Below are 26,891 nucleotides of genomic sequence, written 5' to 3'. Positions count from 1 at the left end.
TGTCCCTCTACCGAGGACCCGTGACTACACACATCAGTCCTTTTGGTTTCGTTTCTTGTACATTTGCAAGATCATGGCCGGACTGGAGCTGCTATATAACTGCGTGTCGAATTCTATTACGTCTCCTCAGGATGTTGTTGTGTGTTTCGTGCACTGGGAAATTGTAAAGAATGGATTTAAATGTCTGGGGACTGGAGACGAGGTGGGAGAATAAACCGACTGGGTCGTTAGCTTACTTAAGCTAACTAGCCTGTAACATCCCTGCTAGCTAGCTAACCTAACTTAGCTAACCTAACTCAACTAACCTAACTTAACTAACCTAATCATCTATTTTCTAATGGTTTGCAACTTGAGATCACAAGACTCTGTTGAATGTTTGTATTATATTATTTTATCATCATTGTTTTTATCATGGAGGACTGTAGCTAATGTTGCTGTGAAAGATGGGACTAACTAGCTAGTTATCTAACTCCGACATGATCTGATCTTCCTAACTTAGTTGACTCTCCTGGTTAACATCGTCACTTCACTTCACCCGGTCACGCAGCACTGTTTCTGCTTGCTAACTACATAACGTGCATTGAATTTAGCTTCCTATTCACTTTTCACTGGGCACACTGCTTAGTCATTGAGGATATACATTCTGGCTATTTTTTTAGTCGGATGTGGTACCTTTAAGGTGTTTATAACATTGCCATCTAATCTTTTTTGCTACATGCATTTTGCATGTATTAAGGAGGGAGGGAAGTATAATGTCTCTTACAGATACAGTAGTTAAATATTCTAGCATTTCTCTAATAGTCTAGCTATATGTGAAGTCCAGTTTCAAAAGATTACACTTTTATCATAAAACATAGCTACATAAAAGTGATTTAAACAAAAAAGACATCATGTATTCAGTATAATCAGCCAGGAATATTGTAAAACAAAGGCAAGATCTGTGTGTCTTTTGTTCAGGTTAACAACAAAATTACATTTAAATATACAGGCACATGTTTTTTTTTCTTCACATTTTCAGTGCATCCACAATCTGTCATGTTTGCACTGCAGTGATTTCTTTGTAGATGTAGAACCTACTTTTAACAGTTACTGAAGCGGTTCCTCCAAGGCTCACTTGGTTATTGTTGAGTAAACAAACTTTATTCATAAAAGCAAGACACTGATTTTTGTTCATATGTCAGTGATACAGTCTTAATGTATTGTAGTAGTGGTAGTACACAAAGTTTCCAGAGGAAACTGTATTTTTATTATAACGTGTCTTGAATGAAAACAAAGAATATAAGTCCATGCACAGCACCTCTGGTCAGGGTCAGTATGTAATTGATGGCTTTGCCATGAGCTACTCTGAAAAATACTGACTCCATTGTGAAATAAACTTAGACATTTTTAGGATCTCTACATAGTTGTATGTATACCAGTAAATTGCACAGAATGTGACTTAAATCACTTTCAATGCTACAGCCCCAAGATGGAGAGAAGAAGTCAGAGTTACTTCCAACTACCTGGAATGCAAACAAAGAACTGTACACACTAAGATACAGATCAAATGATGACACGTACAACCTTCTCCTCAAGGCCATCACAGTGGACTCTACGCTGATCTTCAACTTAATGGTAAAGAAATCTAATTAAACAAAGGGTGTATGCATAGTGAGTTAGTATGGAAGCTATAGATGTATGGGCCACTTTCCTGACCTTATTTCTGTCTTTTTGTGATAGGACCCAGCAACAGACAAAGTAACAGACCTGACTGTGACTGTTAGTGACTATGTAGATGAGGCCAATTTGCAGATATTTGAAAGGTTGGTTTAACATGCATCTTTGTGTTAGCAGTACTTCAGAACCCAGTTTATATTGTCCTTGAGCATTTGAATCAATAAATGAAAACCTCATAAAGAATTTGTTACAAAACAAGAGCATAATCACTAATAACAGAAAATACATCTTACATAAAGTTTTGTCTTATAACATTCTACGAATTCTATAAGAGACTGTAAAAACACTTAAAGCTGATTAACAAATAGCAAGATTTAAAAGTAATAATGACATTTATGTCTTAATGAATAGATTGACAATATCATAAGTCAGATTATATTTATAATTTGCATTCACCCAAAATTTGGTGAAGGTTGCTGTTACTTATGAGCCTTTAATAGGCTGCATTGATTAATTGAACTTCAGTCATGGCAAGAAGTCATGAGTTATTTTTAACAGCTACTTCTGTTTTAGAATGTAACTCAGTTGCTTCTCAACACCAGTGAGATATATTGAACACTGGGACTTTTTATGGAATTTAGAAATGCTGTCACTTTTGGTCTCACTAACCCAATAACACCAGATCATTTTATCTCAGGAGTCTGCAACCAGTTACCAATCCTGGCTACTTTTTGTCTATTAGGCCAATTAATAGTCCTTTATATTGACTTCTAAAAGAGGCATTTGCTTGAAAAGATGCAGGTTATGTGTTCCAATAGCCATAAAGTTATTAAAGCAGATGTGGCTACCAACACTGGACCTCTGTGTCTTTTCCTTAGCGTGTTTAAGAACACTGAAGACTTGGCTAAGAAGCTCAAATCATCACTACTCCCTGCAAGGAAAAGAGAGGCCAGTGAGAAGACAGAGGAGCAAGCGAAAGCTCCTGCTCCAGACATGCACCGCAGACCAGACCGGGATCCTCTCAGCATTCCCGCCAGAGCTCCTCCCACTGCACATCCCCCGAACTGGTGAGGAAACCGTGGGACTTGATTTGACTAGGTTCTCATTTGAGTTCTCGAACTATACATAAAAGTAGCTTTGGTAAACATTGTACTGTGTTTTCCACTTTGCATACTACCTGTTCCTTGCTATATACAGTGAGTCCAAGAAGTATTTGATCCCTTGCTGATTTTCTTCGTTGGCCCACTAATAAAGACATGATCATTCTATACTTTTAATGGTAGATGTATTCTTACATGGAGAGACAGAATATCAAGACAAAAATCCAGAATATAATTTTAAAGAATATATTTTAATTAATTTGTATTTCAATGAGGAAAATAAGTATTTGATCCCTCTTGCCAAACACACTCAATACTTAGTGGCAAAGCCTTTGTTTGCAAGCACAGCGGTGAGACGTTTGTTGTAGTTAACCACAAGTTTAGCACACACACCAGGGGGAATTTTGGCCCACTCTTCTTTGCAGATCCTCTCTAAATCATGAAGGTTGGTGGGCTGTCGCTTGGCAACTCTGACCTTCAGCTCCCTCCATAGATTTTCGATCGGATTGAGGTCTGACGACTGGCTGGGCCACTCCATGACCTTAATGTCATGTTTCTTGAGCCAATCCTTTGTTGCCTTTGCTGTATGTTTAGGGTCGTTATCATGTTGGAAGACCCAACCACGGCCCATTTTCAGATCCCTGGCAGAGGGGAGGAGATTGTCCCTCAGGATTGTGCGGTACATTGCTCCATCCATCTTCCCAGTGATGCGGTGTAGTAGCCCTGTATCCTTGGCAGAGAAACACCCCCAAAACATTATGCTTCCACCTCCATGCTTGACGGTGGGCACAGTGTTCTTGGGGTCATAGGCAGCATTTTTCTTCCTCCACACATGGCGGGTGGAGTTGAGGCCAAAAAGTTCAATTTTGGTCTCGTCTGACCACAAAACCTTCTCCCAATAACTTGGTTCATCTTTCAAATGATCATTGGCATACTTGAGGCGCGCCTCCACATGTGCTCTCTTCAGCAGGGGTACCTTTCGGGCACTGCAGGATGTGAATCCATTGTTGCGCAAAGTGTTGCCAATTGTTTCATTGCAAACTGTGGTCCCAGCTGCCTTCAGGTCATTTGCTAACTCCTGCCGAGTGGTTGCAGGACGATTTCTTACCGTTCTCAGCATCATTGCCACCCCACGAGGCGAAATCTTCTTTGGAGCACCGGACCGAGGTCTGTTTATTGTCATGTTATACTCTTTAAACTTTCTGATAATTGCACCAATAGTTGTTACTTTCACATCCAACACCTTACTAATCTTTTTGTAGCCCATTCCAGCTTTGTGAAGGTCAACAATTCTGACTCTGAGGTCCTGTGACAGCTCTTTGGTTTTACCCATGTTGGAGACTTGAAATCTGTGTGATCTGTCTGATTCTGTGGACAGGTGTTTTTCACACAAGTGATTAGTGAGAACAGGTGGCTTCAGGTCAGGTAACAAGTTGATTGGGAGTGTCTAACTGGTCTGTAAAAGCCAGAACTGCTAATGAATACTAAGGGATCAAATACTTATTTCACTCCATGAAATACAAATCAATTAATATATATTCCTTAGATTTATTTTCTGGATTTTCTTTTTAATATTCTGTCTCTCCATGTAAGAATACATCTACCATTAAAAGTATAGAATGATCATGTCTTTATTAGTGGGCCAACGAAGAAAATCAGCAAGGGATCAAATACTTCTTGGACTCACTGTATATAGCAAGTGTGTGAGCAACACATACACTCACTAGCCACTTTATTAGGTACACCTAATTAGGTCCTGGATTGAGCCCGCTTTTGCCTTCAGAACCGTTTTAGTCCTTCGTGGCAGATTCAACAAGGTACTGGAAACATTCCTCACAGAGTCTGGTCCATATTGACATGATAGCATCACGCATTTGCTGCAGATTTGTCAGCTGCACATCCTTGATGTGAATCTCCCATTTCACCACATCTCTGACTGAGATCTGGTGACTGTGGAGGCCATTCAAGTACAGCGAATTCATTGTCATGTTCAAGAAACCAAAGTCAAATTTATTTATATAGCGCTTTTTACAACACACGTTGTCACAAAGCAGCTCAACAATTGTATGGGTCCAGATCCCTAATGAGCAAGCCAAAGGCGACAGTGGCAAGGAAAACTCCCTATGATGGTGGAGATTAGGAAGAAACCAAGATTCAAAAGGGAACCCATCCTCCATTGGGCGGCCGTTAGCACAAATGCGTATTTGTGGTCAAAAGGTGGTTCTACAGTTATAGTTCTAGTTCCCCGGCCAAGTAGTTACAGTTCCTTCGGTGCAGATGGTGAGCCTCAGGTAGGAGCTAGCATCAGTATGTCCTCTTACAGCAATGGCACATCCAACCCCGGCATCAGTACATCCACCGGCAAGCCAGACCATCTCCCAGGTGCTTGTAGGTGCTTGCATGCAATAGTCTTGGGTAGAAGCAATGCAAAAAGATAGACAGTACAGACTGAATGTGTGGACAATGGTTTAAACAACCATTGATTTGATTTAAACATGCATAGCTCATGTGCCAGCGATTAGCATGTGGCTCCGGCAGGCTAATCCATAGCAGCGTAACTAAAGGGAGGGGTTCAGAGGTGACCACAGTCATGAGGGCTCACTGAGACATTGCTTTCCAGTCAAGTCATTGTCACAACTAGAGTGATACTACGACACAGCTGGATAACAGCATCAACATCTCAGATTACCAGAAATCTCAACGTCTGGGGGTCCCCGAGCCCCACACCCCACAAGAGGAATATTAACTGAAGGCTTGATTAAATAGGTGAGTCTTAAGTCTAGATTGAAAGATTGGAACTGTGTGATCTTGTATTGGAGCTGGAAGGCTATTCCATAATTGAGGGGCTTTAAAGGAGAAAGCTCTGCCTCCGGCTGTAGTCTTACAAATTTTTGGAACCAGGAGAAATCCAGCATTTTGGGAGCGCAAAGGGCGAGATGGGTTGTAGTAAGCAATGAGTTCACTCAGATATTGTGGGGCAAGACCATTTAACACCTTATAGGTTCACAGAAGAATTTTAGATTCAATGCAATATTTAATTGGAAGCCAGTGTAATGCCGCAAGAGTGGGACTAATATGATCGAATTTTCTATCCTTAGTTAGGACTCTAGCTGCAGCATTTTGTACAAGGTGTAGCTTCTTTATGGACTGTTTAGAGCTTCCAATTAGAAGACTATTACAGTAGTCCAATCTCGACGAGACAAAAGCATGGATCAACTTCTCTGCATCAGCTAATGAAAGTAAGTGTCTCAGCTTGGCGATATTACGTAAATGGAAAAAGGCAGCCTTAGTGACATTGCATATGTGTGTATCAAATGAATGAAAGATCCGAATCAATAGTGACACCTAAACTTTTTGCAATAGATTTAGGTGTTATTGAAAAAGCATCTAGGGTAAGGGGAATATCAGCCCAATTGCTTCTAGCAGCTTTAGACCCAAGAATCAGCACCTCAGTCTTAAGAATTAAGTTGAAGAAAATTAGACGCCATCCAGTTTTTAATATCCTGGACGCAGTTCTCAATCTTGAGAGTTGTAGTGATATCATCCGGATTAGAAGATATATACAACTGAGTATCATCTGCGTAGCAATGGAAGCTAATACCATGCCTACGAATGATAGTGCCCAGTGGTAGCATATATAATGAGAATAATATGGGGCCCAGTACAGATACTTGTGGAACACCATACTTAGAATGCTCTGAGCATTCGTTATTTACTAGTACTATTTACTAACTTTTGTGTTGCCTTTATTATTTTTTCTTTCCCGTTTCTCTACGGTTAAGTTTAGTTTAGCACGCGTTGTTGAATTATCCGCGTTGTTTTTTGTTTATTTTTCTACTGTGTGCTCATGTAGAATTTTCCGCATTGCTTTGTGTTTATTTTTCTACTGTGTGCTTGCGTCTCTCTCTCTCACACTGATGATAGGCGTTGCCTATCTTTCTGTCAGCGTGAGCCGGCACTTGGTCTACCTCTCACTCTGTTTACACGCGTTGTGTACTCGTTGGTACCACCGCGTTACAAAATCACCTTTCATCCCCATTGTGATGCTCGGTTTGATCTGAAGTAGATTGTCTTGGCCATGTCTATATGCCTAAATGCATTCAGTTGCTGCCATGAGATTGGCTGATTTGACATTTGTGTTAATGAGCAGTTGGCAGGTGTGCCTAATACAGTGGCCGGTGAGTGTAGAAGTCTAGGGTACAAGAAGGGACATTTGGATGGAAGGCATGGGATTAAAAGGGAGATGATCTCCTTATGTGGCTAATGTTAGCAAGATCTGTGCACATCATTCAGTGAGTGGAGTTTTTGCTTTTTTGCTTGTTGCTCACAGAAACAAGAGGAACAAAGGCAATTTGTCTGGTAAAACCTTCACACACATTAAACATATCAAATGGGGATGTGCTATTCCATGACACCTTCATTTCAAAACACTGACTCGTGTGGTGGTACTTCATCATACAGAGCATGGGTTTATAGAAACATGTGAAAACAAAATGAAAACCCACCTTACCAGTGAAAGAGGATAGATGAGGTTCCCAGGGAGTTTTTCCTTGCCCCTGTTTTGTTTAGTAGGCATCTGGATCCAAACATTTTAAAACCTGCTTTCTAACATTGCATGTTGTAAAGAGCACTATATAAATGTGACTGATTTATATTTGACAGACATATTTAGGTTAGCAGAAAGGAAATTAACACTCATCTTAGATCTCTACACAATAGTGGTGTACAGAATGGTGTCATTCATAAAGGACTCATTCATGCTAGAAACATTTGGATGAAGCTTTAGTGGTCACAGAGTCATCAACCCTGTTTTACTGGAACATTTCCTAGTGTGATGTAATTCTCCATTTAATTATGACTGAGCATATGCATTTAGTTATGATGAAGCATTGTGGCTACAGTCAGATGTATAGTTTACTACTATGGTTTACTTCAAGTATGCTTGAAGCCAAGATAGTGACTTGAGTGGCCTGCATATCCCTAATATCTTAATCTAGTTGCCACTTTTGGGATGAGGTTGAATGGTAGGTTGTCAGCATAAACGAGAAAATATTTAATTCTTCTGTGTCATAGCATGGACCAAAATCCATAAGGACAGATTGCAGCACTTAAATAAAAGCTTCAAAGAATTCACATCATTCATTTTGGCAGAGAGAGTCCTGTTTGGTAATTGATAGGCCATCTAATATAATGATATTATGAGAAACCTCAGCTTTCAGTCTCATTATGGGTAGAAGCTTTTGACCTTGATCATTCTAGTGTTACAGTGACCTGGGGTTTTGAGGAGTGTAGCTATCCTTGCACTGACTTGATATTTAAAATGGAACAAAAAGCACTATAGGACCTCATGCTATCAGTTAACGCTTGGATAATAAATAGCATATAATGGTTGATGGACACACATTTAAGGCTCTTTGAATAAAGAAATTTCAGAGTTCATTGTTCTGGTGTGCAGATACCCAAAACATGGGTGTTTCTTATCATTTCATCTGCATAATAACTTTAATTCATAAAAAAATATTTGACTCTTAGGTTTTAATTTTTTTTTAGCTTTTCTTATTTATGCTCAGTATGAAAGAACAAATATATACACATATAATGAAATGCTATATGAAAGAGTAAAGAGTGCTGCATTTTTCAAGTCAAGGCTCCAAGAGATGCAGTTTTTCAGTTCTGATCTCAGCTACCCAGTAATGAAGTGAAGTGTCTGGCTCTGTTGTTACACAAGGTTTATTTGAGTAAAATTGTGTTAGAAATGGTTCTTGGATATGCCATGAGTAAATATAACGAGAAGCAATCCCAGCGCTGCCGTGGCCTGTGAAGTGATCATTATTGTCCGTCCCAGCCATGACTGGTGGTGTGCACTGTTTCTGTCAACATTGCTTAGATTCTTCATCATATTCAATATTTACCACACAGCTGAACCCACTTCCCCACTGAAGACATTGACTCACCTGTGTCAGGACAACAGCAGGGACAGAAAGTGAGGAAGACATTCGTTGCAAGGGCAGTCATAGTCTGGTGGTAGGGAACTGGTCTTGTGACCGGAGGGTCGTGGGTTCGATCCCCAGACCTGAGGCCATGACTGAGGTGTCCTTGAGCATGGCACCTAACCCCAACTGCTCCCCAGGCGCCGGGCTAGGGCTGGCCACTGCTCTGGGCATGTGTGCACCACAGGCCCCTAGTGATCACTAGTGTGTGTGTGTGTGTGTGTGTGTTCTAAGTGCACAGATGGGTAAATGCAGAGGACAAATTTAGATTGCGGTGATATGACAAATATGGCACATTTCACATATTAAATTCAAGAGTGAGGATTAGTGAACGACCGATATATCGAGCGGCCAATATATCGGGCCGATTTTTGGCATTTTTAGATTATCGGCATCGGCCGATATATGAGACCAAAAGGCCGATATTTACACAATGCACACAGGCAATGCTGTGGGCAGCTCTGTCATTCTGACTGGTAGAGCGCCCCCTTGCGTCCATTTTGCCACTTACAGGAAGACATCAGTGAAAGCACAGGTACAGGAATACAAGCCTTCAACCTGCATCTGAATGCCACCTCATCAGAGAAAATAGTAAGAATTATTTTCTCTCCTTCAGCTCTCGCTATTGTTAATGGCTGCTCTTGGTAACATACACTCAGTCATCTGCGGTCATAAATGATTGATGCCCAGATATCAAGAGTTATTTAGTATTTTCAGTCGGCTGCGCTTGCTAAAGCTAACACGTTAGCATAGCGTACATTGCGGGGAGTCCAAAAGCTAGTGTAAAATGATTAACTTGCCAACAAGTTAGGAAACAAACTACTTTTTTTGTAGATGTGAACGCTCCCTTTTATTCGCCATCGTTCAGTGAAACAGCAGCGCAAATAAGGAGATTATGTGTCACTGTGCGTACCGCGGCAGCAGCAGCCACTGTGCATATTTCAACTACGACGAAATATGGTGATATGACTGGCATAACAACAAATATGCGACATATATCCGTGCATTCTACAAAACCGGGAGATTTTGCCTAACTTGCTCAAAGCGTGAGATTTGACAACTGTAATGTTTTTGGATTAGGAAACAGGCACAATTGCTGGAGAGAGGTTGATTTATTGTTGGTAACAGCTCGCAGCCTAACTGCGTCAACGCGGACGGTGCTAGACCTACGAGGCATAACAACTCACATCGTTTGCACAGACTTAACACACAATGATAACATAAATAACCAAATGAAAACTAAACAAACACGAGAAACACGAACTAGAAACTTCAAACACCCGGACACAGAATATTAGCTAAACGTAAGAAACACGGACAACCAATACCGGAGAACCAATCGACTAAAGAAATAACAAGAGTAGGAAAGAATTAAACAAATGAGAAACTATACCACACTTGACTATGAAACACCCGAGACTGGAAAGACACAAATAACACTAACTGAGGAACAACTAACAGTTCCGACACAAATACCAAGGAGTTTTAAACAATCAGAAAACGGGACATGAACAAACTATACAGCAAAGGTTTAGACTTAAATGACTGAACCTCGACCATGAAGACACTCGGATAACAGGACTGTGAGAAAACAGATACTAGATTTGGAGCAGAGAGCTTCAACCTAACAGGGTTAAGTATCGTGGTAACAGGAGAGAACCTGACAGTTACACAAACAAAGACCTCCAACGAAGGAATGAAAGCACAGGGAATAAAACCCCAACTCATTACACGAACAAATCCAAAACAGCTGATGAGACTAATACTGGGCGGGGAATAAAACAGGGCGTGACAATGAACGATTACACAAAATAAAGTAAATGACAGCACGACACAGGAGGAGGGCCGAGTCAGATGTAACAAGAACACTGTTTACAAATAAAATTATTATTATTATTGTCATGTAATCAGAATAACCATACCTAGCGACGGCACGTTTAACGGCTTCGGCTCTTTTGGCAGGATCTTAATACGTCTTGTCGTGTTTTGTCTTGAAAACTGCCTCGTTGTGATAGCACAGTGTACACACAGCACGATCATTGACATACACAACTCCATAGTCTTCCGTCCAGGACTGAAATGCCCTAGCTTTTTTTTTTCTTATACAGGGTACCCGCGGGTCCTTAAAAAGTCTTAAAATGTCTTAAATTTAGTTTTCCATATTCAAGACCCATATTCAAGATGTAGCTACGTTTGATGCCAAAGACAAATGAAAAAAAGAAAAACCTAAAAAAAATAATTTCTTTATTATTAATGTATTTATTTTTGCGTTGTTTAAGCCAGTGCCTTATACTTATTTTAATAATTGTTTGTTGCAACAAGCTGCATATTTCATTAAAGGTTTAATGAACTATGATCTTAATTGTTTTTATTTTTAGCTGAAATCTAATAATGATTATATAATAGCAGTTGCATTCTAGTGTGATAAGCTGTAGGGCTGAACGATTTTGGAACATAATCTAATTGCAATTTTTTATCTATAAATTGCGATTGCGATTTAAAATCGCGATTTTTTCCCACTGTTTTCAGGAAATTCTGTTTCAACATATTTTATACAGCTTAGATACAGGGTTGCCAACTTTTCAAGATCGCTTGGAGTGAGACTTGAACCTGGAGTGGGTGGCGAATGTAATTTGTTGTTATGGGGGGGATAAAATTGACTAAATTTAAGTATTATTATTATATCGCGATCGATCGATCGCCTGTGGTTGGCGCCAGAGCGAACTAGTAACTTTTTAGTCCAAGACGCTCAATGCGTGAGAGTTGGCAGCCCTGCAGGTATAGCAACTTGGCTAAAATATGTCCGTGAGGGCATTTGGTAGCGCATATCCAGTGTGTTTAACAAAGGCATGAAGCCGGGCTTGTTCACTATATTAACGGACATCATGTCTTTCACTATGAACTCCGTTACTGCCCGAGTTATTTCAGCGTGCCGCTTCCAATTACATCCATAAGGAGTTACACTTTCAAACGGTTCGGTCAGTGAACCCTGTCTGCTGGACCAATCAAGCTATCCGCGCTTTTGCGATTCATCCGTGCTTTAAATCTTATTGCGCCTATATGCGTGATTTTACGGTATTTCGCTGCTCACCGCATACTAAAGCTGTATAAGTGCAGAGAAACACTTTGGCGTATTTGAAGACGCAGAACTGGTCGTTGGCATTTTAGCCTTACAAATATCATACGAGGCTTTGTGGTGTTTTTTAAATGCTGAAGAAGGTTTGTAGTGTTACCTCGCGTCGTAGCGACAGTAGCAAGGCACGTTTTACACAGTACCTGACGTTGAGCAGCATCTTTTTAAAAGCCAAAGTAATTTCACACAACTTATGTGCTGCCCCTCTTTGGTATTAGACTTTCAGTTGTGTCAGCTCATGTCGAGCCTGAAGCCATTGTGTAACAAGTTAAAGTGCGCTGTGTTAACTTCACTTCTCCACTTCCCTGCCTCCTGCTCGAGTTTTCTCCGTTCGTCCTCGGCTCGGCTCGCGCCCAAGTCACGTGACCAGTTTAAATCGCAGCCTGTGCAATTAGAGAATCGCGTTTTCAAATATCGCGAGATTATCGCAAATGCAATTAATCGTTCAGCCCTAATAAGCTGTATGTTTTATATTCAATTAACACACAATCTGATTAGTCGACTAATCATAAAAATTAATTGGTGATTAGTCGACTAAAAAATAATCGTTTGTGGCAGCCCTATTTGCCACTCACTAACTTTCAGCACTGTGAGCCCAACCCAACTAACATCACCCAGGTAACCAGCCTTTTGAGACGGCTCTTATTGATCCCGTGCATGTGACATTACTATGAAGTCTGATGTGGTCTGAAAAACCCCTGCCAGCTCTTGCTTTTGTCTGGATTTTTCATGCTTTACAGGGTCACTTGCAGCAACAGGACACTATATTTTTGCAGTTTTTTCTCTGGCTTCGGTCCACAGACCATGGCATCGTCCTACACATGCATGTTCCCCATGTACATTTTAATGCCTAAAGAGAATGTGATCGAAGGGGATCACCTCTTACAGACTGATGCAACCTCAGCAGTATTATATGCAAACATTCAGTCTGGACAGGGCTGGGTGCCTTCCTGCCTCTGAAAACTGCTTCAGGCAGCATTTCTTATGTTTCAAACGGAGCCAGCACGTTAGGAAAAAGTGGATGGAACAGGCTGGAAGAAGTAGAGGGAAGTGATGCAGTAGGATGAGCAAGAGTTTGGTAGAGGGCCAGCAGATCGTCTCCCACGCCACTTGTTTTCCACTTTTCCTTCCTATGCCAGTTGTGACCCTATCAGGTTCTATGATGTCAGCAATTTACTGACTTTGCTGTTAGCATAACCCTGCCGGATCGTCGTCAAAAACAAGTGTGACTCCCAGCCTCTGAGATGAGCTCATACCTGTTTTTTTTTCCTTTTCTTACAAAATAATATTCAAATACAAATAGCATGATCTTACTATATTAGATGGTCTTCATATGGTATGACCTTGTGTGGTATAATATTTATAATTATATCATTATTAATTCATGAATTCTACACAAGGTGGTGGACGTTCTGTCACTCAACAACCCAGCAAAAGTGGTCAGCACCAATTTGCAACCTTGGTTGTTTAGGTTGTTATCAGAATGGACACTATAAAAACATGCACCTGCCCTGTCTGTCAGGACGGACCCATTGGAGCCATTTGCAGCAGGAGGGGCAGATCTTGATCCCTTTGGGTAAGCAGTCCATCTAGCTTTCATCACTGTCCGTCCCTGACTCCTGCCTCAGGATTGTCAGTCTGTTCGTATGTCTGCACGTACATTTATGTGTGTCTTGTGGATGTGTTCGTCCGTGTTATTCGTCTCACCTGTCTCTTGTCTCGTTAACTTGTGTTGAAGCTGTGTCTTGTTAATGTTTGTATATTTAAGCATGTGTCTGTGTCTCATTCTTTGTCCTTCTTTGTTTTGTTGTGTACCAGCTAATTGTTACATGATCTTTTATATAATTGACGGGCAAGGGAGTGCAAATAAAAGCAGGAAGCGATCACACCAGGCTCAGGGAAAAGCGAGGATTTAATGAATAAAGGGCACCAACGCAAAACTGAGACGTACAGCAAGCTATCCATAGCTGAGGCCAGGCAAACATTTACAGCTTTAGCTGTCTACCTGAAAAGGTACACAAGAGAGGTAGACACTGGGAGAAGATAGGGGTGGCAGAGTAAGAACACACCTGACTGAATAATACTCGCATCATACAACAATGCCCAGTGGTTTTGAACCTGGGAGCAGACCACAGCAACCTACCTGAACTGGATCCAGTACCCATAATGCGAGCAGCGTGCCCTGACATGGTGCACGCCCGCTGGCTGAAGTAGCTGCGCTCCAGCACCTGGCAACACAAATGAATCAGCTGCTACTGGATGGAACCCACCACAAGGTGTTGACTGAGGGCTGGACAGTAATATCATCACCACCAGCAGCTACAGGTACTGGCCATGGAATGGAGGAATCATCAGTAACCTCCTCTAACAGGGTGACATCAAGTTGTATGCCAGAAGTGAATACCTGAATATACCTGAATGTTGAGGGCAGCTACAAGAGTCTCAGAATCCCGGCAAATGTAAATCATGAAGAGGCCACAACGACAACATCTATAGGCAAATATGTACAAAGAGTGAGGCAAGTCCTGAGAAGTCAGCCAAATGGGGAAAAAACAAAATCCAGGCTATCAACACCGATGTTCTACCAGAGACCAGATACCCCACTGACAAACTAAGCTGGGCAAAGGACGAGATATAAGTCACTGTCATCAACACAAGGCGAGCGGAGCGAGGATCCGCGCGGCAAAAATGACGTAATCGCTGTGGTTCCGCCCGTGCGCGAGGGTCTCGCGCGCTGTCGATTCGCGAGGTTGTGCACCTCTCGAATTTTGTAACTTTCGCGCCTCAGCGCAATGAACAAAGTCATGTTTGCTGTGTTCATACACCTTTACAAGGTGGAATTAAAGGACTTGTACGTCACTTTTAAGGTCCATTTCAATATTTCCCAGCACGTTAAATTAATTAAGTTAAATATTTATACATATACTCGAAATGATTCAAAATAATTCGCTTTTAATCACATTATTTAATGATGGTTTATTTCCAAAACGCCCAATCTTAACGTCTTCACGTTCTCTCCTGTTTCGTCCTGGAATTACAAGAGGCTTGTATTTGTTAACGTAATACAAGAAAACTGTTCAGTCAGACAGCTATTTGTTGTGAAACGTATTAGTTACAATTTCAAACATTTCAAACAAGTACTTTAGTCTAAATTCCAGAACTTTTCAAACCTGAAACACAAAGCAACATTTAAATTCGTCAAAAATGTTCATTCCCCTGTTATTGAGGGGTGTTTCTTTATACTACCACATATCGTTTCGGCGAACACTGCACGCGGATTTTGACTAATTTTAATGTTGCTTTGTGTTTCAGGTTTGAAAAGTACTTTAAAATGCTTGAAATTGTCGTTTTCAATTTATCATTCTCTTGTATTACGTTAATACGAGCCTCTTGTAATTCCAGGACGAAACATGAGAGAACGTGAAGACGTTGGGCGTTTTGAAAATAACCACCATTAAATAATGTGATTAAAAGCGAATTATTTCTAATCATTTCGAGTATATGTATAAATATTTAACTTAATTAAGTTTACCGTGCTGGGAAATATTGAACTGGACCTTGAAAGTGACGTACAAGTCCTTTAAGCGAAGTTACAGAATTCGAGAGGTGCACGCTCGTGCCGCGTCAAGTATAATTAACCAGGCTTTACGTTCCCCCCCCCCCCCCCCCGGTCAACAAATTACGTTCGTTAGGCTGGAGGTTCCAATATCAAAGTGGGATATAACCCCCTAGTGCTGTGTCCCCCCCATTAATCGTTAACATTACCGTTTTGTCAGTCTGTATCTGGAAGTCCCACTGGATCTTAGCTTCATCACAAAACAGGAAGAATAACTCCAGCAGATCCTAACAACATCTGAGACCTCTGCCTAGAGTGCTGTCCTGGGAACAGGGTCCTAAAGCCCTTCAAGCAGAAGAGGACCCAAACTTGAAGGAAAAAAGGGCAAGTCAGGAATAAATTTAGTTCAGAAATAAATATTTAGAGGAATAACCCAGAATTTCAGTCTCATTCCTCATGTATCTTTAACATTGCTTGTAAAAAAAATAATAATAAAGACTTGGTTCAGATGAAAAGCTAATCAGTGCCACATTAATAGATCTGTACACACAGACTGACTGATTGATTGATTGATTTTTACATTAACATTTTGCTTGATTTCTGATTCCAGTAGGAGACCAGGGGGCATGATTGTGGATCCTTTACGATCAGGGCTCCCTTGTTCTGGCTTTGATCCCACAGCAGGCATACCTGGAGTCCTCCCTCCTGGAGCTGTGCCTCCGGGTGCACGTTTTGACCCTTTTGGACCAGTTGTGAGAAACAGACCTGGGTAAATTAATCAGTTTATACAGTAAAAGATTTGTAATAACAATGGTGGTTGCCATATCAAATCATATATGTATAGTAATTAAAACCTTTTCATGGTATCTGATATGGGTGGAGATTACAGATACGACCTCATTGGTCTGACAGTGTGGATCCTATTGGTCTGACAGTGTGGATCTGTGTGGTAAACTAATGGAGTATTATTATTATTATTATTATTGGTCTGACAGTGTGGATCTTATTGGTCTGACAGTGTGGATCTGTGTGGTAAACTAATGGAGTATTATTATTATTATTGGTCTGACAGTGTGGATCTGTGTGGTAAACTAATGGAGTATTATTATTATTATTATTGGTCTGACTGTGGATCTGTGTGGTAAACTAATGGAGTATTATTATTATTATTATTGGTCTGACAGTGTGGATCTGTGTGGTAAACTAATGGAGTATTATTATTATTATTATTGGTCTGACAGTGTGGATCTGTGTGGTAAACTAATGGAGTATTATTATTATTATTATTGGTCTGACAGTGTGGATCTGTGTGGTAAACTAATGGAGTATTATTATTATTATTGGTCTGACAGTGTGGATCTGTGTGGTAAACTAATGGAGTATTATTATTATTATTATTGGTCTGACAGTGTGGATCTGTGTGGTAAACTAATGGAGTATTATTATTATTATTGGTCTGACAGTGGATCTGTGTGGTAAACTAATGGAGTATTATTATTATTATTGGTCTGACAGTGTGGATCTGTGTGGTAAACTAATGGAGTATTATTATTATTGGTCTGACAGTGGATCTGTGTGGTAAACTAATGGAGTATTATTATTATTGGTCTGACAGTGGATCTGTGTGGTAAACTAATGGAGTATTATTATTATTATTATTGGTCTGACAGTGTGGATCTGTGTGGTAAACTAATGGAGTATTATTATTATTATTGGTCTGACAGTGTGGATCTGTGTGGTAAACTAATGGAGTATTATTATTATTATTGGTCTGACAGTGTAGATCTGTGTGGTAAACTAATGGAGTATTATTATTATTATTGGTCTGACAGTGGATCTGTGTGGTAAACTAATGGAGTATTATTATTATTATTGGTCTGACAGTGTGGATCTGTGTGGTAAACTAATGGAGTATTATTATTATTATTGGTCTGACAGTGGATCTGTGTGGTAAACTAATGGAGTATTATTATTATTATTGGTCTGACAGTGTGGATCTGTGTGGTAAACTAATGGAGTATTATTATTATTGGTCTGACAGTGGATCTGTGTGGTAAACTAATGGAGTATTATTATTATTATTATTATTATTATTATTATTGGTCTGACAGTGGATCTGTGTGGTAAACTAATGGAGTATTATTATTATTATTATTGGTCTGACAGTGTGGATCTGTGTGGTAAACTAATGGAGTATTATTATTATTATTGGTCTGACAGTGTGGATCTGTGTGGTAAACTAATGGAGTATTATTATTATTATTATTGGTCTGACAGTGTGGATCTGTGTGGTAAACTAATGGAGTATTATTATTATTATTGGTCTGACAGTGGATCTGTGTGGTAAACTAATGGAGTATTATTATTATTGGTCTGACAGTGGATCTGTGTGGTAAACTAATGGAGTATTATTATTATTATTATTATTATTATTATTATTGGTCTGACAGTGGATCTGTGTGGTAAACTAATGGAGTATTATTATTATTATTATTATTATTATTATTATTATTATTATTATTATTATTATTATTGGTCTGACAGTGGATCTGTGTGGTAAACTAATGGAGTATTATTATTATTATTATTGGTCTGACAGTGTGGATCTGTGTGGTAAACTAATGGAGTATTATTATTATTATTATTGGTCTGACAGTGTGGATCTGTGTGGTAAACTAATGGAGTATTATTATTATTATTATTATTATTATTATTATTATTATTATTATTATTATTGGTCTGACAGTGGATCTGTGTGGTAAACTAATGGAGTATTATTATTATTATTATTGGTCTGACAGTGTGGATCTGTGTGGTAAACTAATGGAGTATTATTATTATTATTGGTCTGACAGTGTGGATCTGTGTGGTAAACTAATGGAGTATTATTATTATTATTGGTCTGACAGTGTAGATCTGTGTGGTAAACTAATGGAGTATTATTATTATTATTGGTCTGACTGTGGATCTGTGTGGAAACTAATGGAGTATTATTATTATTATTGGTCTGACAGTGTGGATCTGTGTGGTAAACTAATGGAGTATTATTATTATTATTATTGGTCTGACAGTGTGGATCCGTGTGGTAAACTAATGGAGTATTATTATTATTATTATTGGTCTGACAGTGTGGATCTGTGTGGTAAACTAATGGAGTATTTCTTCATTGTTGTAGGCCAGACCCTGATCACCTGCCCCCCCCAGGATATGATGACATGTTTATGTAGAAGATGATAACACACTTCCTGCTCCACTGGAGGGTTTCTGATGATATGTTTATGTAGATGATGATAACACACTTCCTGCTCCACTGGAGGGTTTCTGATTATATGTTTATGTAGAAGATTATAACACACTTCCTGCTCCACTGGAGGACTTCTGATGATATGTTTATGTAGAAGATGATAACACATGCACTTCCTGCTCCACTGGAGGGCTTCTGATTCCCTTAATGTGTAAATAATACTGCCGCATGGGTTTGCAATTTAAGTGTTGTGTTTGTTTGTTTGTTTGTTTGTTTGTTTGTTTGTTTTGCTGACTAATGAAGTTGTCTTGAAAGACGATCGATAATTCTGATTAACACTGGAGAGGATTTTAGTTGCTGATTCATGGTGTAATTTTGGATTCGCTGGTATGATTCAGCTATTTTTGTTTCTTCTCTTGCCAAGCTTAATAAACTATGTTCTGGTAAATAAAACAGTAACTTTTTTATGGGATTTATGTCCGCACCTCACAAATTTTCCCTGTTCAAAAAGACACGCCACTCTACCACACAGTGTATCATGTTTTGTACCTAATGAAATCTCTCTGGAATTAAGGCTTCGTAATGGTCAGTTTGGAACAATGTAAAATATGCAACATGTCTGAAGTGTTTGTTCCCTCCCTGTCTGTAGAGCTGATCTGAAGACATGAGGTTATTATTTCCCTGCTACAGATTATCTTGTTCTCTCTCTTCTCCTTTCTACCCAAATAATCAATTGTTGAAACAGTAGCTGCTGGACATGGTCAGTTTAGTGACGATGAGGGTGCAGATGGGCTGGTATTTATGGAGAGACCAGCAGTAAATGTAGTGGAAATCAATGGCAGTAATGCTACAGTGGGTCTCAACGACCAGAATGTCTGAATTCTCCTAGCCAGTGGAAATAAAGACATCTAAGAGTCTCGTGTAGGCACTGATGACTAATGCAATAGTATTTGCAGTATTTGTTGGTGATGTTAATTTATTAAATTATCTAAATTTGTCAAAATAATCTTAATGTGTATTTTTCTCTACCTGTTGTCTGTTCCATTTCCACAACAGTAGGTGAAATTGATTCACAATCAGTGTAGCTTCCTAACTGAACAGGTTGGTTTCACAGAAGTTACATTGTGTTGTTTAAGTGTTCCCTTTATTTTTTGAGCAGTGTGTTTTATGTTGTAAAGTGTGGGATCCCAAAAGCAGTCCTCTGTCTCTGCACTGCAAGGTAACGGCTTTCCGACTCCAAGATTACTGATTCCCACTGATACTGATTACTGATAAGGATTTGTCTTTTCCCTTAGTCCACTCCAAGGCTGTCTGGATATATCCGGGGCAGTATTTCAAGGCGTCCCCATGTTCTAGTTAAATGTCTCCTCACATATACACGAGGTTGTGCCATTTGGAACATCGCCATTTCTTCCCTGGGGTGCATCATGCTGAAGGTGACTTTGGTCGGGCTGTACCACAGTCTCTCACGTCAGCTGAAGAGCACTTCTGTGAAGACATTCAATATGCAACATACACTATATCACGATCCATTTAAAAAATGCCTTCATGTTTCTCATGCAGAAAGATGTGTCTTGATTGAGAATGGTTTTATACAAGACCACAGCTTAAGATCACATGGCATATTCTATAATTAATTACAATTATGAGCCTACAGCAGTCATGCCAATACTTGTCTGGTATGTTCACATTACATTCCAATTGTTGGAATGATTACATTCTGTCTGAAGACAATTTCCATAAATCTGATGATATACCTGTTAACCCATATTGTTTACACAAAGATTCTACTTTGCTGAATTTCGTCTGACAGCACGTTTTCACAATACCATTCTTAATATTTTTTTGCAACACAAAATGACAATACCAAATCCAAAGTAATTATTCAATCCACTTAAAAACAATAACAGCAACAAAAGTTTTATTTCACTGATAGGATTAAAAATCAATGTTACATTTTCATCAAACAATACAGGTTACAGAAGCCAAAATGACAACAACTTACAAATTTCACATGCAAACTGAGCAGCACTAATGCTCTTTTGACTCATCTTTTTTATGTATCCATCTTTCATCTGAGTTGGAAATCAGCAAAAGAGGAACAAAACATGAAGCAATTAAGTAACAGTCTGATACACCATCACATCTCTGCAGTACTAAAGTGATGTTATTTTTCTGTGCCATTTCACCAGACTTTCACAGTTCAGCTTCCCCATCTGATTGCTTGAAAATATTTGTGTCTAGTACCAAAGATTGCATGAAATTATGCTTTATAAGTACACTAAAGTTAGTTTTACTGCTTTGTGTCTTTCACATATTTCGTTTTTACTCTGAATAATAATGTTATTTTTTCCATTTTCATTAAGCCATCCTCAATTAATTAAGGGGATTTATTTATTTATTTTGTCAGTATACTCCGTCTTGTATTTATTACATGCTACTGATAATGAAGACTTCAAGAACGTTAAAAACAATACTCACATTTAAAAGAATACTCACATTTAAAGTTAATAACAATAAACACAGGGAGACAATGGAGATTATTTGGGATCTGTAACCAGATCTAATGCTAACTGGCAATTACTGTCTAATATTCATCAATGGTAAGGTAAAATTTTTGGAAAAATTGTCCCTTCACCTCTTCCTGAAGACAATGTTAAACTATCCCCTTAGTTCTAACATTTAGATATTTATTAAGTGTGGGAAGCAACATAGTATTAGATTATGGTAGGAACTACACAATACAGGGTACTTGATTTCAACTATCAAGGATGGACATCCCTTTTAAGTAATAAATCTGTTTATCCAATGCCACTCTAGTCTTTATATGACACTAAGTAGTTGCAATGACTTTATGGTATCCATAAATATTACGTGAGGTTAAAATATGCTTAGTGTAGTCAAGAATGGTCCATTGTTAAGAAATATAAGGATCTATCTCCTTACAATACAATATTCAGTAGACAGAAATCTGATTAATAGCAATTTTCATCTTTCCTCTTCAATTATATTTTGTAATATAAAGCCATTTCATAGTTCATACAGAACAGATACATACCAATTTATTAGAGTTGAGTGAAGCAATAAAATATTTTCGAAAGGGGCAAAGATAAAGTTAATACACGTACACCAATCCATGTTAATCAATGCAGCTGTAGACATCCCACTGACATTTCAAGCAGCATATGTTTAAACACACAAGTGTGTTATATTTTTGTGGATAATAGACTTGTATGTTATCGGTTTTGTAAATTTAACTCCACTGTGTAAAAAGTTTGACTGCAATGATCTGTACACATCTCAATTCTTATATTTCTAGTACTGTTATAGCAAATTAAACCTAAAATGAAAAGTTTACCATATAAATATGAACACATGGAGGTGATGTATTTCTGTTAAAGCTTTGAATATCTTGTATCTATTGTTTTTACAAATAACCATATATTCTCTTCATATTACAATGTGCTTATATTAAATGGGAACACCCTCTTTATCTTTCAGTATTTGACAAGATGCCTCACAGATGCTCTAGTTGCTCTAGTTGCTCTTCTCTGGCTGGATCATGATTGTTATTTCATGGTCACATCATCAAATGATTTCGTACTGATGGTTCTGATGGTTCTCCCTGACAAACCTTCTGAAAGTTGCCAAAGAAAAAACTGAAGAACCAGAACTATGAATGCACTGATTCACTGATTCAATGAAAAGAAAAAAAATTAGTCTGTACGTCAGGCTTTCAAGTTCTATCTAAAACAGGAAATAGAGTTTATACTATTTAAAATTATTTTACTATGCTAAATCAAGAGAATTTTTAATTATGTTCTACAATACTACTTTAGATTTCTGATATAGTGGGCTGCATTCTGACATCTAAAACATTATATAATCTAAAGATTTCACCCATCAGTGATACTCAGTGAAGACATATTTTAAAATGTGCAGAGCCTCAGTAACATACCTGGTAGGCCGAATAGTTACACATCATGTAATAAAGATGGGCTGATGTGTTGTTTGTTTATGCACATCACTGGTGGTTGACATCCTCACACGTCATCGTATTTCTTAAGTGTCAAACAAAACCATGTCCAAGTTTTAAAAAATGTCTACCCAGGCTGTCATAGACACTGCACAAAATACATGCTCCCTACTAGTTTTGCTTAATCTTAATTGTGTGATTACCATTATGATTTCTCTTTAATACACCACTTACTGTGTCTTTGATCATTTTCTTAAGTTTACCAAATTACTTTGTAGACATCCCAGTGTATCTGGGTGATATCCTTCCTCATATGTAACACTTTATAATTGCACCTGCTGTGTAGACTATTTCTGTTCGGACTGAAAATGATTCTACTATGATTCAAAAATGAGCCACAGCCAGAAACAAGCTGAAAGGGAAGATAAAGTGCAGCTATTGTCTGCCAGGTAGTGACATTCTCTGAAAAATGTGCTGAATAAACTAACTTTCTTTCAAAGGTTGTGATGACAACTTCATTTAAAGAACATCTATTAGGGTTTCACATGTGTACATGTTTTAAAGAATTTAAATGGCTGGATATTTCTCTATTGTTAGTATATTTTAGAAGTGTAATACCACTGTAACTTTTAAAGTATACTATTGCATTTCTAGCATGTGACTTCAATATTGGAAGCACTGTACAATATAATAAGATGTTTTCAGGTTATTTCTATTAAACTTTTCTCTTGACTGCACCAGTGTTGAATTTTTACATATAAAAAGCAGTGACCATGTATAGCAGTAGTGGTTATATCCATATGCAGTAGTGTACACATGAAAGAAGGCTTCCATGAAGCTAACTAAACCTCACAGCTTACAAAAAAGCAAGTCAAATCCCAATGTACTCACAATATACATAGACTATAACATTTTAAGGCATGTTGTTGGATGTCCTTGGACAACAATAGCTTTTTCATTGGCTAGATATTTCACATTTTCTCAAGTTGTATAAAGACCCTAATTATGTTTAGTTTGCAGCATATTAATATATACTATGACACTGTGCTTCTCAGCATAGGATACGTTCACATCTTTATGTAGACTTGTCCTGGTGGATTTTATTTCTTTTCTCGTTATTATATTCTTTACCGTGTTCTGAGTGAAGTGTGTTTACTTCAAAGTGCCCGAAACACCTTGAGTAAGAGGGTAAGGCTGTGCTACTGGATGCGTGTTGCGAGCTGTTCCCTCTGCGCTGGGGACTCCAGGGTTGGTATTTGTTTCGCATTCCATGAGAGTGTCCCTCCCATCCGCTTCCGCTAACTGTCTCAGCCTCATATTTATAGAGCCGTACGATTTCATAGGCCTCCTTGACATTGCAAAGGTCCTCCGACGATAAAGCTCTCCTTTACATATGGACACCATTAGTAAAATGGATAACAGCATACCACCAAGAGTCAGCAAACCAAGTCCCGCAATGATACATTTATCCAGGTGAGAACCGAGTTGTGCATAGTATCTCTCAAGTTTTTCCATCTGGCGTGCTGTCACGTGGTCCGGATTCACTTTAGCTTCTCTGGGGATAGTGTAAGCTATAACTACCAAGACAATTCCGCTTACAAGGAACACCAAGGCAAAAATGAACCCGTAGTCCACGGAGTGGTCATTATACTCGGGTTCCGGCTCTTCGTCAGAGCGAGGTGATGGTACATCCCGATTGAAAGGCTGGGGATTTATCTGTTCTCCGTCATGGGATTTGGACATCTGACTAACTCTTCCCGATGTGACTCGGACCCGTGTCTCCTGCTCCTCGTCCTGGAAAGACGCGTTCTCGATACCTGCCGCTGTCCGTGGTCCTGACGAGGCCTGCTGGCCATGTTTCCTGCTCCCATCCCCCAATTCGCGGAGCTCGACGGCGTTCAGAGACTCCATAGACATCCAGTTTGGGTGCTCATGTCGAATAAAAAAACGGCCATCACTGCGTCTGAAAATAATTGTAATAATAATAATAATAATAACCTTCGTTTTCAGGCATCAGGCATGTAGTGTCACATAGGAAATATTTTGATATAAGCATCTGCAACATACACCTTATATTTTCAAAGAAGAAAAGAAAAATCTAATATTTAAAAGCAATTAGTCAGGACTCATCGTTATTCGTTGCATGAAACGGACATTTTGGAACCTTGGGAACAAAGCAATTCCACTAACCATCATGCTTATAACGAGATTCAACGTTCAGTCTTCACCCATCACCGAAGGGCTAGGCTAAAATAACATCTCAGCCCTTAGTCTTAATAGTCTTCATCTTAATATTCTATGCAGTGTAGACAGTACCCGTGCCCTCGGCTTTTGACATAACGGGACAGACTCGCAGCTATCTGTAAATCTGTGTGCATTTCATATTTGGGAAACGGATCATCACCTTTCAGTTCTCAGAACTGCTGAATATGTGGGCTGTGCAGTAGGACACTGGTGCAGCAGATGCCCTCTTATCCACACGGAGAGGACGTCAACGATCACTTAAGACCATTTATGAGACAAAGCCATGAGCTATGGGAACTATATATGTATGATTTTTAAATATTGTAGATGAAGGCCATTGTTATCTGTTTAGAAAATCCTAACGTTACCGTATCTATTAATTACTAAAGGCAACATGACCTTGTTCTAGAGATTCAGCATAGTGTTTTCACCTCTTGTTGTACGTCTCAGTTCCAAGAGAATGTCACAAAAGCCGAACCCATCCACAGTAACATGCTACACAGAAAAGCTTTTCCCAGATTGGGCTAGTGGTAAGAGTAGTTTACGCCTACCTTGAGGTGTTGGTGACCGACAGACAGCATCATGAGAGATGCTGTGTGTTGCGAGGGAGACCTTCGCCAAATGTGTCTCAAGGGAAGAACTGGCCAAGCGCGAATGAACATCGTCAAATGTGCTTGTGGCTATGCGGCGCTACAAAGGCCACCATCTAATTCCTTTGAGCTATATTCGGATGTGCAGGCGGTATATGTCGGTTACTTCGAGTAGATGAGCGGAGGAATGAAGCACGCGTTACGCCCTTTAGCCTCGCCCGAGTGATGTGTGTTAAGATGGGGGGCACGGGGTAGGAGTGTCGGGGGAGGGTGGGCTGCTTCAACTTCCCACTGACGGCAACTAACCTTCATGCTTCTTGATGTATTTAAATATGCAATTCGAGGTATCAGTGAGTAAACGTAAATAAGCATTCACTTCCGTTATTAATTTGTTGTTGAGCTATAGATATAGGTTATAGCTACTTAAATGTACACGTAAAGATAAGTAAAGGGGGAAATGCACTTACGTAACTAAAATTATTACTTGCACGCGGAGTGATGTGGACATATCTCACTATCTGTGATCCATTTAGGATCCATTTGCATCAGTATTCCTCACAGTTGTATATCCAAGTGCACTTTTTAACGATCCTTGTTATCTTAATTAAATATTAAACCCTTTAAAACAACTAAGAATGTCAAAAGCAAGATCATTTCTATATAGAGCACACATAGATCTAACGTTATTTTAGAAAACAAAAAAGAATATTTGCACTAATGACGACAGATTTCTTTTTTCTGATCCAATGTACTTGTCATTTACAAATTTCCTTTAAAAATATAGCCGCAAGCGGCAATTGGCGGGTTCACACACGAATAGGCTTCTTGGCCTCAATAGGCAGAGGCCCAAAAGGTCCTTTAGACCCCAAAATGTGAAAAGAAGCTGTTTGAGTGGAAAAAATGCACAAATAAATCAATGTGCAAAAAAAGGTTCAATTGGGGCACTAAAGGCCCAAAAGGATCAAAATAAAATGTATTGGCAAAATTATTCAGATCACAGAACTAAATCACATGCTGAGATCAGCTTTGTGTGTGTTTGTGTGGTGTTTCATGTGAGAAATAGTTTTCAGTCAGTTCCGGTGTTTGGCCACTAGATGGAGCCCAAGTACTATCATACTGATATCTCATTAATCTCAGTAATGCAATGACATTTTGGTGAATTAAAAGGTTCATTTCTGGTCAGGCAGTGCACTTTTTGTTATGAGATGTAATTGCAATGTTATAGACCTCATTGATCTGAATCATACAAGCCCCATTACTTGTCTGTATTCTGCATAACAAGATTGCTGCGTGAGTTTTTATGATTTCTCAGGTTTTTGGGTACTGTAGCGCCTCCGACAGGCCAATTTGAACCAAACTTGGCATACCTCACAGGGACCTCAGTGTATAAAAGCCTTTCAAA

General features: G+C 39.1%; 2 protein-coding genes across 2 annotated transcripts; one reads left to right on the top strand and one right to left on the bottom strand.

The window, feature by feature from the left end:
* On the top strand, positions 1-21,040 carry psmf1 (proteasome inhibitor subunit 1). Its single transcript, XM_077013810.1, has 7 exons — positions 1-202; positions 1,462-1,614; positions 1,720-1,802; positions 2,535-2,723; positions 13,402-13,455; positions 16,046-16,204; positions 18,611-21,040. Exons 1-7 carry the CDS (start codon positions 74-76, stop codon positions 18,660-18,662), a joined length of 819 nt encoding a protein of 272 aa, XP_076869925.1. The 5' UTR covers positions 1-73; the 3' UTR covers positions 18,663-21,040.
* tmem74b (transmembrane protein 74B) lies at positions 20,579-25,734 on the bottom strand. The gene is made up of 2 exons (XM_077013811.1): positions 25,451-25,734; positions 20,579-24,618 (listed from the first exon to the last, which is right to left on the bottom strand). Exon 2 carries the CDS (start codon positions 24,570-24,572, stop codon positions 23,808-23,810), a length of 765 nt encoding a protein of 254 aa, XP_076869926.1. The 5' UTR covers positions 24,573-24,618; positions 25,451-25,734; the 3' UTR covers positions 20,579-23,807.
* Positions 25,735-26,891: the final 1,157 nt, after the last annotated feature.

The sequence above is a fragment of the Brachyhypopomus gauderio genome, chromosome 8 (genome assembly GCF_052324685.1).
Source record: "Brachyhypopomus gauderio isolate BG-103 chromosome 8, BGAUD_0.2, whole genome shotgun sequence".
Lineage (NCBI taxonomy): Eukaryota > Metazoa > Chordata > Actinopteri > Gymnotiformes > Hypopomidae > Brachyhypopomus > Brachyhypopomus gauderio.
Note: the sequence above shows the minus strand (reverse complement) of the source record. Positions and strands in the feature narration are given on the sequence as shown.